This window comes from Megalops cyprinoides, chromosome 6, assembly GCF_013368585.1.
Source record: "Megalops cyprinoides isolate fMegCyp1 chromosome 6, fMegCyp1.pri, whole genome shotgun sequence".
Taxonomy (NCBI): domain Eukaryota; kingdom Metazoa; phylum Chordata; class Actinopteri; order Elopiformes; family Megalopidae; genus Megalops; species Megalops cyprinoides.
In genome coordinates this window covers 22,025,772-22,039,610 of record NC_050588.1, presented here as the reverse complement: position 1 = coordinate 22,039,610, position 13,839 = coordinate 22,025,772, and the positions used below count along the sequence as shown (strand labels likewise).

Here is a 13,839-nt window from a genome sequence, read left to right as displayed (position 1 = left end):
GAAGAATCTGTAGAAATGGTGATGTTCCTGACTCACTCGTTCACTCACTCACTTAAATTCTCACTGGGTTAGTGGCTCCCTCAGTGGTAACAGTACCTTCAGTTTACCACTAGATGGTGAAAAAATCTCTAATAAAGAGGTCCAACAAAGGTGATCACAGCCACTGAACAGTATCTGTCCATGAATCTCATTTACTTCTAAGCTCCCAACCTTTACCGTCTCTAAAACTCTTTAGAATTATTGGATAACTGGACTAACAGTTTAAAAAAATCATTCTCCCAAAACCAGGCCTCGACGACCCCAGCCTTGGCAACAGAGGGATAAATTTGCCGCTGCAGTGAAATGTTCTTGACTGGTCTTGTGGGAATGCTGGAACACGGTCTGAACTCGTGGAATATTTCAATTTGAAATCTGAGAGGAAAAAAAAAAAGAAGAGGAGGAATCTGCTGGAGAGGTTTTCTGGCTCCCTGTGCCGTTATTCAGTCCACTGTAAGAGCTACAGACACCACGTCCTCGCAGACTTGGACAGAGCCAGGGGTTGAGAGGACGGGTCACTGCCCGCATTAGTAATGCCTCTCTCAGACCAGAAACCAAGAGATAACATACTGTACATTCACACAGGGTATACACATCTAAATATTTCCGCATCCCCCTGTGGAGTACCGCTTCCACCTCATAAATCTCATTAGCCTCATGAGGGGGGCTGTTCCCTCTCTCCTCTACGTAGAAGCCTTCTTTAAAGGTCACTTACAGCTGCTCTTCAGTCTGTATGCCTTAGTAATCCTGCAGGTTTTTCGAAAGAGACTGGTGAATGTTTCAAAGCCTGCCAAATCGTGACTGGTTAGATGTCACCAGCATTCAGTCTTATGAGTAGCAGGGCTGATTTATAAATGTTGTTGTATGTCCATGAAAACATTTTTTCTCATACAATGGCAGTGTTCTCCTTCCAAACCTGTACTGGCTCTCAATTCTAGAAGTGAAGCAGATGCAGGTGGAGCTGGACGTGCTGGTGCTGAGAATGTGCAGAGAGAGATGGAACGCAGCTGCCGACAGTGATTCTGTTGCGTTCTCTCTTTCAGGTTACCTGGGCTACACCAGTGGCTTCTCTCTCAGCTGCATGGTCTTCTTCCTCATTGCGGTATGTTAACCCCTCCTCATTTAACGGACCAATTCCTTGCTAACTGTCCAGGGACTTCAGATGAAAATGAGCGTGTAGATTGTATCAGGATGCAGTGGGTGGAGAGGATCAGTGATTTTGACTGTATGCACTCTTGCAGACTAATCACGTCCCACCGTGGTCTGTTTCGGACAAAAAATGTCTGAGGCAGTGTTTTATGATACATTTCAACCAGAACTAGCTGGAAGATTATGCCATTTTGGCATCAAAAGGCAAAATTGATCAAAAGGAGCATCTGAAAAGACAAAAAGCCTCTTTTGATTCGCGTTTTTCAAACTACGCCACTTTCGTGTTCTCATTTCTGTCCTGGGATTTCTCAGGGATGGGGGGGGGGCGTGTTTTTCTCCCCTGGCGTTTTTGTTTTGTGTTTATTCATTTAGGCCTACCTCTGTGACCTACTTTCCCCCCCGAGCTCGCTAATCCGTGCACACTGCTCCCTCTCAGTCCGGCAGCGGCCTCGCATTCTCCGCTCTTACGTAACCGCGCCGTCACTGCGCCCCCCCCCGCTGCAGGTCATCTACAAGAAGTTCCAGGTCCTCTGCCCTTTCCAAGACTTCTCCTTCAACGGCACGGCGGCTCTGAACGCCAGCGTCTCCGTGGAGCCCGCCATCGGCTTCCACAATGACCACGCCCAGGAAGCGAATGACTCCTGCGCCCCACGCATGTTCACCATTAACTCGCAGGTACTGCTCACTGGCGCGCTGCAGCGCAACTCCCAGAATGCACCCCGGCCTGCCCATATCCGCACGCTCGGCACTCTGTCTCACAGACCCACTGCACACATACATTTACACTGCCAACACTATCTAAAGCACCACTGCAAACACAGCTCTCAGTAAAACACTCCCTTACCAACACTTTGCAGATCAGCTGTTCACATTACGTTCACGTTCAAAAGCGACTTACAAGTGAGGCAGAATACAGCACAAACGAAAAACGGAGTCATAATATTAGAAGTGCTGCATGCTGCAAGTTTCAGTAGTTAACCAGACAAGGTACAAGCTAGCTGGTAGAGATACAAGTGCATGAAACCATTAAATGTTTTAAAGGAAAGAGTTTAGGACATACGACATTGCTTTAGGTGGTAGTGATTCAGGTGATCAGGTTAGTGCGGAAGAGCTGTGGTCAATCTCTAGCATTTCATAAACAACACTACACTTGCCTTGCTGCCCCCTACAGTTGGGCCTCAGTGACTCTAAACTCTTCTCCTATGGTAATAGGCACAGTTTTACCCTTCAGAGGAATTTTACTTCCACCACTACCTGTGCCTGTGGTTGGAACATTATTGAAAATCTAATAGAATAGAACAGAATCTTCTGTACCTCCTTTGGGTTTTCATGATCCACTTTATGGTGTAAGAAACAACTGAAAGAAGGATTGCTGGATGAGGGACAAAGCCAGTGAAGTTGAGTGCAGGTGGTAAATATAAAAGAACAGGTATGAAATATACAAAGTACAAAAAATCCCGCTTTTCTGTTAGACTAACGTGGAACAGTGAACCCCGAACTTAAAGAAAGCATGACTGTTCTGTATTTCTGTGACATTTTCTGTAAATGTCATATTCATTTGACATGACTGTGTAAATGTCAGACAGCAGTACCAATAAAAGAACAACATGTACATGAATTTGTGGTTTAGAGGTAGCGTCAAACTGCAAAGCGGAAGGATTGAATTCCATCCTTAACCTAACTGTCTAGCCACACAGTAAGAGCACCAGTGTCTCCAGAGACTGCCAGAGAGGGTCATGATTTGGCAACATTTCCACAGGGGTTTACAGCTCACTCTCACACTGTGTGGGGGGAAATTCCAGTAATGGAAATTTGCAGGCGTTTCAACTGGCTGCTTCACTTCTAAATCTCACTCATTTGCCTTCTTATCTCTAGAGTCCCCAGACTTTTGGGGTTTCAGTGATTTCAAATTGGAGATTGGCTAATAGACGCCTCTGCCCAGTCAGGACCTAAGAACTTCAAAGGATATCAAATAGGCTGGCAGTACAATTTTGGTCAGAATAATGTTTCACCTCTGGCCTAAGGCCTCAAAGCTTCAGTAGCACAAGAATGTTGTTCTGCATTGTATTCACATATGCATCCTGGTAAGTCCGAAATGTCTCCCCTTGCGGCTTTGTGAGCAGGAGATGCATTTTAATCTTTTTTTTTTTTAAAACTGGTTGCGGGCCAGTCCAAGTTAATTATAGGGGAACAATTAGCTCTCTGTAATGTGTTTGGAGTCTTAATAGGCTGTAAAATGGCGGGTTAGCGGGTAGATGTCTGGGGCTGGCGCTGCTGTATCCATGGTGACCTGGTGTTGTTCTCTGTTCCAGACTGCGTACACCATCCCCATCTTGGCTTTTGCCTTCGTATGCCACCCTGAGGTCTTGCCCATCTACACCGAGCTGCGCAAGTAGGTGCCTCTCCCTCTGTTCCCTTCCCTTCCCTTCCCAGCATGCACTGCAGTGGGCCTACCTGTCAGATGGAAGGCTTGTATGTCGGCTCTTTGCTGTGCTGTTCATTTTCCTCAGTGTCATAATCACTGCACGTTTCAGTGTCCTTTTCGCATCTAAATCTCAGTTGCCACTCTCAGCTGAGGATCCTTGTAGAGAATGTAAGGTTGTTCTGTAGCAACGTCCAACGTCATTGCTGCTCTAACCCATATCTGCCTGGTTAAATCAAGATGAAATGATGTCAGCACCAAAATTGTGCTATTAAAAGTGTAACTCCTGTAGCAATTTCAGCCAAAGCTGGATAAAGTTGGGAGCAAAAAGAAAGGAAGGACTTTCGTGAGAGTGTGTGTGTGTGTGCGCGTTTGTGTGTGTGTGTGTGCGTGTGTTAGATGACATTTCCCAGCACATTCTTCTCTGATTTCAGCCCCACCAAGAGGAGGATGCAGCATGTTGCCAACATCTCCATCGCAGTCATGTACACCATGTACTTCCTGGCTGCTCTGTTCGGATACCTGACTTTCTATGGTGAGGCGGGGTCAGCCACCTGTCACCTTTGACCTCTCCGTCTCTCATGTCTCTCACATCTCTCATCCTCACCGGTCCATACTGCTTCTTCTACAGGCTGGTTTATTCACTATACCAGTTGTGAACCACATTCCAACAGCAATCACATCAAATTCAGCTTTCACCAGTAAATCTTCTCTTCCTGATCGACAAGGCATTGTGGGATACATGTTAGAAGTCAGCATGATAAATGTGGTGATGTGATAAATCCCTGGGCCTCACCTCTTTTTCATTGTCATTCATTTGCTAGTACAGAGAGCACCTACGCTCCTCAAAGTGTATGCACTTTTACACTGGACTATCCTTACAATAAAAGAAAAGATTATGGCTAGTTCAAGCAGATTATTCCGATGTTATGAATTATGGATTTTTTAATAGGAAGAAACCTTATCAATCAGCGCCCCCTCATGGCCATTTGTTGGTACAGCGCTATAAGTCGCTATAAGTGCAATGCTCTGTGCTCCTGTTGTCCTGCGGTGATGTGTGCATTGTATCTCATGATTTTCTGTAGTTGCTGGAGTAGAAATCACGATTAAGATTTTTGTTTTACATTTGAGCAGAACTAGCCAAACAGTTCAATGTGGAAAAGAGAATACTACATAATATATTATAAGGGAGTTACACTAGTGGAGCAAGTTGTGGAAAAAACACAGATGTATGTAGGTAGGTGGTATGTGGATTGGTGTTTCCTTGGAGATGTCGTTGGATTGGCGGGTGCTCTTTCTCTAAAGCCCTTCCCCCTGTGTGTCTCACCCTACAGGTAAGGTGGAGGCGGAGCTGCTGCACACCTACAGCCGGATCGACCCGTACGACACGCTGATCCTGTGTGTGCGCCTGGCCGTGCTCACCGCCGTCACGCTGACCGTGCCCATCGTCCTCTTCCCGGTGAGCGCTTGCGGGCTCCCGCCCCCCCCCCACTCAGCTTGAGGTACGGCAGTGTGGCATAGTGGTAAGGAGCGGGACTCATAACCGAGAGGTTGCCAGTTCGATTCCCCGCTAGTGCTCTAGCTCAAGGTACATAACCCACAACTGCCGCAGTAAATAGCCAGCTTTATAAAAGGATAACATGTAAAAATTGTGACAATTTAAGTCGCTCTGAATAAGAGCGTCTGCTAAATGACAATAATATCATGTAACGTAATGTAAGTTATTACACTGAAGAGCTGAAGTTCCGCACAAGAGGCCCCTTGATCTGTAATGTGGGGTCATTTCCAGTGCAGAAGATCAGACTGCTCAGACAGAGGTGAAGCTTGAGTGAGTCTGAAGCGTGCTGTGTGTTCTGTGCCCATCATGTTGGCTCACCCCCGTCTCCCTACGATCGCTGTCCCAGGTGCGACGGGCAATCCAGCAGATGCTCTTCCCCAACAAGACCTTCAACTGGGTGCGTCACATCATCATCGCTGTGTCTCTCATCACCTTCATCAACATGCTGGTCATCTTCGCCCCCAACATCCTGGGCATCTTTGGGGTCATAGGTGAGTTCCTTGGTCCACAGGGCACGTTATCGCTTCTTACCCCATTCAGGGGCAGTTTAGCAGCATTTAGGAGCAGTATTACCCCATTCAGGGGCAGTTTAACAGCATTTAGGAGCAGTATTACCCCACTCGGGCAGTTTTACTGTATGTAGAAGCAGTATTACCCCTCTCAGGGGGAGTTTGACTGCACATAGGAGAGTCATAGCCCTCTCTGGAGCAGCTTAATTGTAGATAGAAGCAGTCTTCACCCCACACAAGGTCACTCACAGCTCGAGGGTTTTAGCTGATTTTCTGTACCCACAGGCTTTGATCCGCTTTGCATCAAATGAAATCCCCATCTTTATAATACTGTACTTATTGGGGAAAGGAAGGAGAACTTTTCACTCCTGCAGAGTAAAGCTACAAAATCACCTCAGGAATGTGTGCAGTAAGTCTCTTTGAAAGACCTGTGATTATGGGTTATGAAGGAGAACTTTCTGCGTGTCTGCAAGGATATTTGATTCGACATTTACCCTAATTTTGGTGCCGGATCCCCCTTTCATGTGCTCAGTATCGACCAAACAGTAGGGCTTTTTGTTCTCACTGCTGTTGCACCACTGTGCCTGGCCTGGGAGCCGCTCTGGGGCCTTGTGTGACCGGCCCCTTGTTGACACACAGATAAAAGCTGCAGAGCTGAGTCAATATTTTTTCATGGCCTAAAATCATTCGCCCACCCATGCCACGTTCTGGGGATTAAGTGGGGTCAGGGACCTTCAGGATGGACACGAGTCCCTCAAACTGTATTTGCTGAGAGATAACAGGCTCCATACCGCTGCTATATGGGGAAGCAGGTGACGTACACGTGCACTCACACAGACTAACACTGTTTATTTGTTTTTGAAACTTTTCTAGGTTGACCTACAGAGCTGACATTTTTACCGACCATTCATTTCTACCCCTGAATATTTACTCGCACAACATAACCTCTGTATGCTCTGACCCCCTCCTTGGACAGTCGAGGACAGCTCTCAGAAAATGGTTACACATTAAAAATTGCACATACTCAATGTAAGATGAGCGTGTTAACACATTGAAAACAAACATGTGAGATAAAGTAAAAATTCTCTAGCAATGATAAAACGAAGCCCCTCCCCTGTCACATCACTAGAAGCTTGACACCAGCACATGCAAACATTTGAAGACTAAAAGGATGATTCTGATATCTGTCTGTACTTAATTGAAAGCCAATGCGGGGAGAGAGGGACAGGGTTGTGGGAAATTTGTTTTAAGTGGAGTCAGGACTATAGCTACATGGTCTTGGACTCACTGTAATCTCTGTATGGTACGGTGGCTCTGAAGTGCAAAACACAACGAAATGAAACATGCGAAACACATGAAAACAAAAAACTACAAAAACAAAAAGCAGTGGTCCTGAGGTGCGTTTTTGCACTTCAGGGCTGCGCGTTTTTGTTATTGTATCTTGCATCTGCACCTCAGGGCAGAAAGTTTTTTGTTTTCTTTTTGTGTTTGTGTTTTGCACTTCAGAGCCACCGTAGTTTGGGTTTGGATGAGACTCTTGCAGACTTGCATTGCATTAGTGTGGTTCAGAGGTGACAGAGGAGCAGCAGCCCTTACTGTGCTTTCGCGTGTCCCCCCTAGGCGCCACGTCGGCTCCCTGCCTCATCTTCATCTTCCCTGCAGTCTTCTACATCCGCATCGTACCCAAGGACGAGGAGCCCATGCGCTCCACCCCCAAAATCCTGGTGAGTGCTGCCGCACCCTGTTCCATCTGAGCCGGCCCCCCCACACACTGACAAACGCCCTGGTGGGGACCCATTATGACTGGTAGCATCACTACGATGAGTTTTCCGTTCAGCTGTTCAAATGAATGAAAACATTGGGAGTGACATTCAACTTGAAAGCACCTTGGATCAGATATTGACATGAAATGTTACTTCTGTGATATAAGGTCATTTAGTGCAGTGGTGTGGAGTTCTTCTGGTAAGCCAAGGGTTGCAAGTCCATCTCCTTCAACACATGACTGCCACATTGATCAAGGTGCTTAACCTAAATTGTTTCAGCAAATACCAAGCAATACAGATATTGTGCAATGCAAGCTATGTAAGTCACCCTGGATAAGTGTGTTTGCTGAACAAAATATGCAACTGTAGGAACTGTAGTAACATCAGAGACTGTACACCCCTGGGCAGCTGATGCACAGTTTTGGTCTTTGTTGATGTAGTCGGGACGAGGTGCACCATTGATACCCGTCTCATTTTTCTCTCCCCCCTTCTTCTCCCAGGCGGCCTGCTTCGCCTTCCTAGGATTCCTGTTTATGATAATGAGCCTCAGCTTCATCATCATCGATTGGACGTCGGGAAGCAGCAAGGGCGGTAGTGGCCATTAGGCTCCGCCCACCTTTATGTGGGACTTCTTCGATAGAATTTTACTTAATTTTTTTTTTTTGGGATGTTTGTTGTACAGGATGCACTATCTCTTCTAACAGAAAGTACAGGCCACTGTAGAAGTCAGGTGGGGAGATGGCAGGATGGCACTTTGAGGTGAACCCCTCTGCTGTCCTCTCTGCCAGTGAAAAGGTGTGGCTGAATAAGAACCGGGCTAGCTGGGCAGGGCACAGGTCAGTTCACACCCTAACAAAAATCCACTAATATTTTTGGCCACTAATCTCAAAAGAAGCCATAACAAAGAGTGGATACTGTAGCTTGTCTCAACAAAGAAAGATAGTGGGGGGGATAAGGGTATTTTTTTAAATAATGCTTTTAACTTTAAGAATCAGGGTAAAACAGTGCTGAATTACTGCTGAAGAGTGACCTAGGTTTAAACAAGACAGTCCTCATAGTATGTACTTAAAAGGCCTTCTATCTACACATTATGAGAAATGCATATCACATTTGTCGGAATTCAGACAAATGCTCTTTCAAGCCATAGTAATTGGTGCAAACAATTATTTTTTGTAATTTTTTTTATGAGAAAGGAGTTGGATTTATATAGAGCCTTTCATTCCTCTTCAAGGACTTCAAAGCACTTTGCAGTGGTTGGTTAACTCACCTCAGCCGCCACCAGGGCAGTGCCATTTGTACATCAGGATGTGTGAGCTGAAGTTTAATGTGGTTAGCCATCAGTATAAGCACACAACACTACCTAGAGGACTGTGGGACATTGGGGGTGCTGATGGACATGTACCAAAGCTTTCAGTCCCCAGCAACAGAGCAGAGAAGAAAAGGCCAGTAACACATTCAATGGTAAGGGATAGTGCATCCTAGCCAAAGTGGAATCTGAATTAGAAGTTGAAGCTTGCTTGCTGAAACCTCCCCCCCTAAGTCCTCTCCATCCCCAGACCCCTGCTCCTCTCGCCCTGCTCCTAAGCCTTAACCTTTGACCTTCTGAACCACAGCTAGCTCTGAACAGGAGCCGTTTTGGTATCCCAGGTCGGTATTCATAACGAGGGCGTCGACACTACACACAGCAGGAAAGTAGAGTGTTACTTAGTATTTTTGATAAGGGTTTAAGGTAAGTTATTTTCTGATTAAAAACTGGGGATTATACTGTGCAATAGCTGAGGTAAATCAGGCAGGTGGAAGCTATTGGACAGGAGGGTGATCACCATGGCAACTCCCGCCATTGGTTCATTCTATGTCCCACACTGCTATTTGTCTCGATCTTGGCCAGGTGCTCTCATGTCACACTGTTCCTTCCTGCATAGTGTTCATAAGAACCTTATATATGTGGAATATAAGATTACTGCAGATTTTAATATATGTATTTCAAAATCATTTGTTTGTGTCATCATGAGACAAATATATGGATTTTAGTCTGTCTTCACCAGTCATCACAATCAGTCATACCAGAGTCCGTGAGCGTGTGTTTGGATCTGAGCACACATGGAGCCGTTACGTCAGAGCAGTTCCACACAGCGCATCGCTGTGTTGTCAGGGCCACTGCGCTCATTTCCTGGAGGCAATTACACGGAACATTCCAGGTTAGCCTGGGTGCGAGTTGTCTTGCAGGTCATTTCTCACAGTCAGCGACAACCTTGTCTGGCAGTGGTAACTAAGTTGTTTCTGAGAATTTAATGAAAATTAATGATTTTAATGATAACCAAAAAAAAAAACCACACAAAAAAGACACAAAGGGTCTCCTCTGAATGTGGAGACTGGTGGATGATGGTTGTAAATATTTCTCTTGAAGGTGAGTTTTGTTCTTAGCAGAGGTTTATTTGCAGTGGTACAGTAGACGCACAAACGTCATGGCAGTACCAGCATCACTTAAACATTCCTGCAACGTAGCTGATTTAGCTAGAGCACTTTGAGCTGAAAAGCACAACTTACACTAATGGCAATTAATCAATTGACAAATTATATGTATAAATGAATAATGATTTAATGTTTATATATAGATGTACATTTAAACAGGTCATTGTAATACTAATCTTAAACCTTTTCAACGAAGAAATGTTGAACTTTTATTGTATTTTGAAAACACTGCAGTTTAAGGCCATAGTCAAACAGGGTACCATGCATTTGCAAATGTGTTTTCAAAATACCTGAAACTTACCTTCCCATGCCCTCCACTGGTTGACCAGTCTGTCTTTGATATGAGTATGAACATAATGGTGTCTGTCTGAACTTTGTCCTCTGCCCATTTAGTTGTGGTTCATTCAATGGGTGTCCTGTAAGGATTTTAGCTGTGCCTGTGTTTAAGAAAATGTTTAAATAGAGTCTTAGTGGACATTTTCTCTAAAATTGTGAGGCCACCAGTGAATTAGTCGTTCCTTATTACCTGTGAAGTCACTGATCACTCTCAGGATTGCAAAACAGGAAACAATTCAGCACTTCTTATCTCAGTATTTCTGGTCAATTTTTAACTTGTCAGTCATAGCACCAGGTCCTACTCATTGCTGAGCAGGGAGTTGTGACAAAATGCCAATTGTTTCAAACTAGTTCATGAGTGGATGACTGTTAATAATGATGTGGTAACTGTCAGGGAGCCTAGCTAGCTATATGCCCTGCTCCCTGCTTCACATGAGATGTAAAGTTATAGCCTGAGCACCCTGATCACAGGTGTGTTCATTTAAGAGTTAGTCAAACATACTGATAAGAACATCTGAGAATTTGTTTTTCATCTTTCTCCTTTTTATTTTGATGATAATGATGCTGATTATTATCAATGTTGTTATCATTAAATGTATTTGTTTGGTAGAAGCGCTTCTCCAGGTTGGTTAATAGTGGATTGCCATCTCCTCCTTAGGATGTCCTTGTTCTCCTGTTTTTCTTTCCAAGTATCTGATGCGTAGCTTTCAGGCTTCCACCAGATAGCCTGAACCTAATGTCTGAGGAATCCCAGCGAATCCATGAGGTGATCCAGACTGCTGTTTTAATTTGAGAGAATCACCATGACATATTCTGTCCTTTTAAAACCATAATGCTGGTGTTATTTTCCTTAGAATGTAGGACAACTGAAAAAATACCCCACCCCCAAGCTGTGCTAGTGTCTGTCTAGTTTTTCCTTCCTTGCTAGACATCTTCTCTCTTTGGAGTTTTGTGATGAATTGATGTTATTCTAAGATACAGGGAGTGCTGTAATATTTTATGTGAATTTTATTTAATCTCTGTCACACTGAATGGTTCTGAAGCACAATCCCATTATCACTGAAATCCCTAGAGAGTCCCTCATTCTCAGTGTCTTTCACATTGTCAGAATACCAACCAGCATCCCTATCCGTGGATGCCACTCCTCTGCTGACCTCTGACCTCATTTGCTTCTCTGCCACGTTCATGAAGAATACCAGTATGTGGATGCAGCACACCACAAACCATGCCTTGTTCAGTTAGCGCATTAATATTGGAAACAGGATATTAAGGCATGTGGACATACTCATTTCAAGCACAGTGTTATACAAATGTTTGAACATACAGTGTATACATTCACACAGGATAAAGATACAGGCTAGCCACCCCTTAAGTTTTAATCATGAGCCAGAAATTATATTTAGCTTCAGTCATATGTAATAAAAATAGCCTTTTTACCTTGGCATTGTGTTTCATTCTTTTTTTCAATATGTCTGTACAATAACTCATTTTAATTTATACAGCTGTGGTTGTGTTTAATCTGTACAATACCTTGTTTTAACTTATAGACAGTTTTTGATGTGTTTAATCTGGCTGTTCTGCTTTGGCATATTTGAGAGTGGTAAACCCTTTTTCATACATTTAAACAATTGGCCACTTAATTTCTATGTGTCTCCTTGAAGCCAAAAGGCATGTTTGGTTGTAATGACCAAACAAGTGCAATCGGTTTCAAAGGGTGTCAAAATGGAAACCTTTTAAGTTTATACAGGGACAAACTAATTCAGAGACTCGTTGTGTCGGTCTTCCTGAAGAGTTCAAGTTAAAAAACTATTTCAGTGTATAACACATGCAGAACTCAGTATTGAATTTAAGCAAGTATTTACAATGACAGCCCACACAGTATGACATTTTATTCTGTTGGCATGTACTGGTGTTCTGTACTGGCCAAGAACAGTGCATCTCTTAGATTTCAGAATATCACCCCTTAGATGTTCCAGGTGCTTCTTTGGTAGAAAAAAAAACTATCGGCTTTCACTGAGCAAGAAGGTGATACTCTGACCCAGCCTATACTGTATATGCAGGACTAGATACACATTTAAACAGTATATTTCCTGGTCCCAAGATCAGATCTGAACACTAGGGGGCGATATTTACAAACCGTCCTATTTCTGATATCCACGGTTATGCAGTAACGGGGTCTTGCTCCTGTTTTCCTTTGTAATTAACTTGACAACAAAATGACAGTGAGTGAATAACAACGTTTGTGAATTTTGGATTTACATGGCAGCATTCATCAATTGTGTACATAAATGTAAACCCTTTATATTCTTGATGCATATCTAGTCGTGTAAATAGCCAGGATAGCTTTAGTTTCGCAATTAAAAAAGAGAAAAATGTAATCATTTTTAAACATTTTTGAAAATATCTGTTCTTCTTTTATGTATTTTTTCTTTCTATCTCAATACATTGGAATACCAGCAGTTAATGTACTGTGAACAATGTTGCAATAAAGAAAAAGAGTACAAGAACAATTCATCTTTTATGCGTCTGCATCATTTATTAAGAGTGCAGTGTAACATTTCAGTAGTATGTTGGCACATTGACACCATTCTGTCTCCTCCACGTTTATCTTGGGCCAATGAGCAGAATGTGATCATTGTCACTTAGTCTACAGTACACTACTACAGAAACCATTCATATTGTGTGAAAATGGCACATAATCCTATGTGACGCATATACCATACAGATTCTGGATTTTCTTGCCATAGGTAATGTAACTGACGGCTCGTTTTAAAATACTTTGGTTCATATGAAATTGTTCATTATGAAACATTCTCCAGATTCTCAAATACTCAGCAAAAGGTGAGATAAAGATGAAAAAATACACCTAGTGGCCACCAGCAAGCAGGACTTGCTCTAATATTGAACATTTGGGCGCTGGGCACAGACATACAGGCTAGAAAATGGTGCAATGTCTATAAACATAACTGTTAATTATTCTTCACTGTTTTGTAATATTCTTTTTGGAAACATTATTTCAGTTAAACCGATTTCCGTAGAGAAAACATTGTTCTTTCGTTTTGCACGTCTGACTTTCGTGTCCCGTAACGGTTTACCTGCCATTTCAATTTATCCCTTGTGCTAATGAACAGAATGTGACCATTGTGGCTTAGACTTCACTACTACAGAAATCATTCATATCGTGTGAAAATGGCACATAATCGCTGTTCGGTATCTGAATGCAACATCACGTTAAAATCTAATCCGTTAATAGCCTACTCAACGTCTGCACTAAATAGGTTACACCCTTTTGAACAGCCTACGGCAATTAATACGAGGACCTTTCTCCTTTCCCTACTGAATGTAACAAACTTAAGTATTTCACCTATCCATTTGCTGCGGCGCTTTATCAGGCCATTCGGAAACTGCCGCACAGGAAATCTTGATATATATATATTTTTAAAGATCGCTCGTATTGATATTTTCCTTGAGCAATTCAGTCATATTTGCACTTTAATTACAACCTTTTCAGCCGTCCTTCTGTACTGCACTTACGTCTACGTGACAGCATTGTGGCTGTCTCAGTGTGGGAGCAGCGACGTCATCGCGAAGGTG

At 43.4% G+C, this 13,839-nt stretch overlaps 1 protein-coding gene across 2 annotated transcripts in view; it reads left to right on the top strand.

Annotated features, from left to right (window-relative positions):
- slc38a3a (solute carrier family 38 member 3a) overlaps positions 1 to 12,620 on the top strand; it is a 30,556-nt gene extending 17,936 nt beyond the window's left edge. For both annotated transcript variants that reach the window (XM_036530419.1, XM_036530418.1), the window contains 8 exons: positions 1,080 to 1,138; positions 1,690 to 1,860; positions 3,498 to 3,577; positions 4,042 to 4,142; positions 4,942 to 5,066; positions 5,512 to 5,656; positions 7,295 to 7,398; positions 7,938 to 12,620. In XM_036530419.1, the coding sequence (XP_036386312.1) occupies positions 1,080 to 1,138; positions 1,690 to 1,860; positions 3,498 to 3,577; positions 4,042 to 4,142; positions 4,942 to 5,066; positions 5,512 to 5,656; positions 7,295 to 7,398; positions 7,938 to 8,042 (890 nt within the window). In that variant the 3' untranslated portion in view covers positions 8,043 to 12,620. The remainder of the gene's footprint in view (positions 1 to 1,079; positions 1,139 to 1,689; positions 1,861 to 3,497; positions 3,578 to 4,041; positions 4,143 to 4,941; positions 5,067 to 5,511; positions 5,657 to 7,294; positions 7,399 to 7,937) is intronic.
- The last annotated feature ends 1,219 nt before the right edge of the window (positions 12,621 to 13,839 follow it).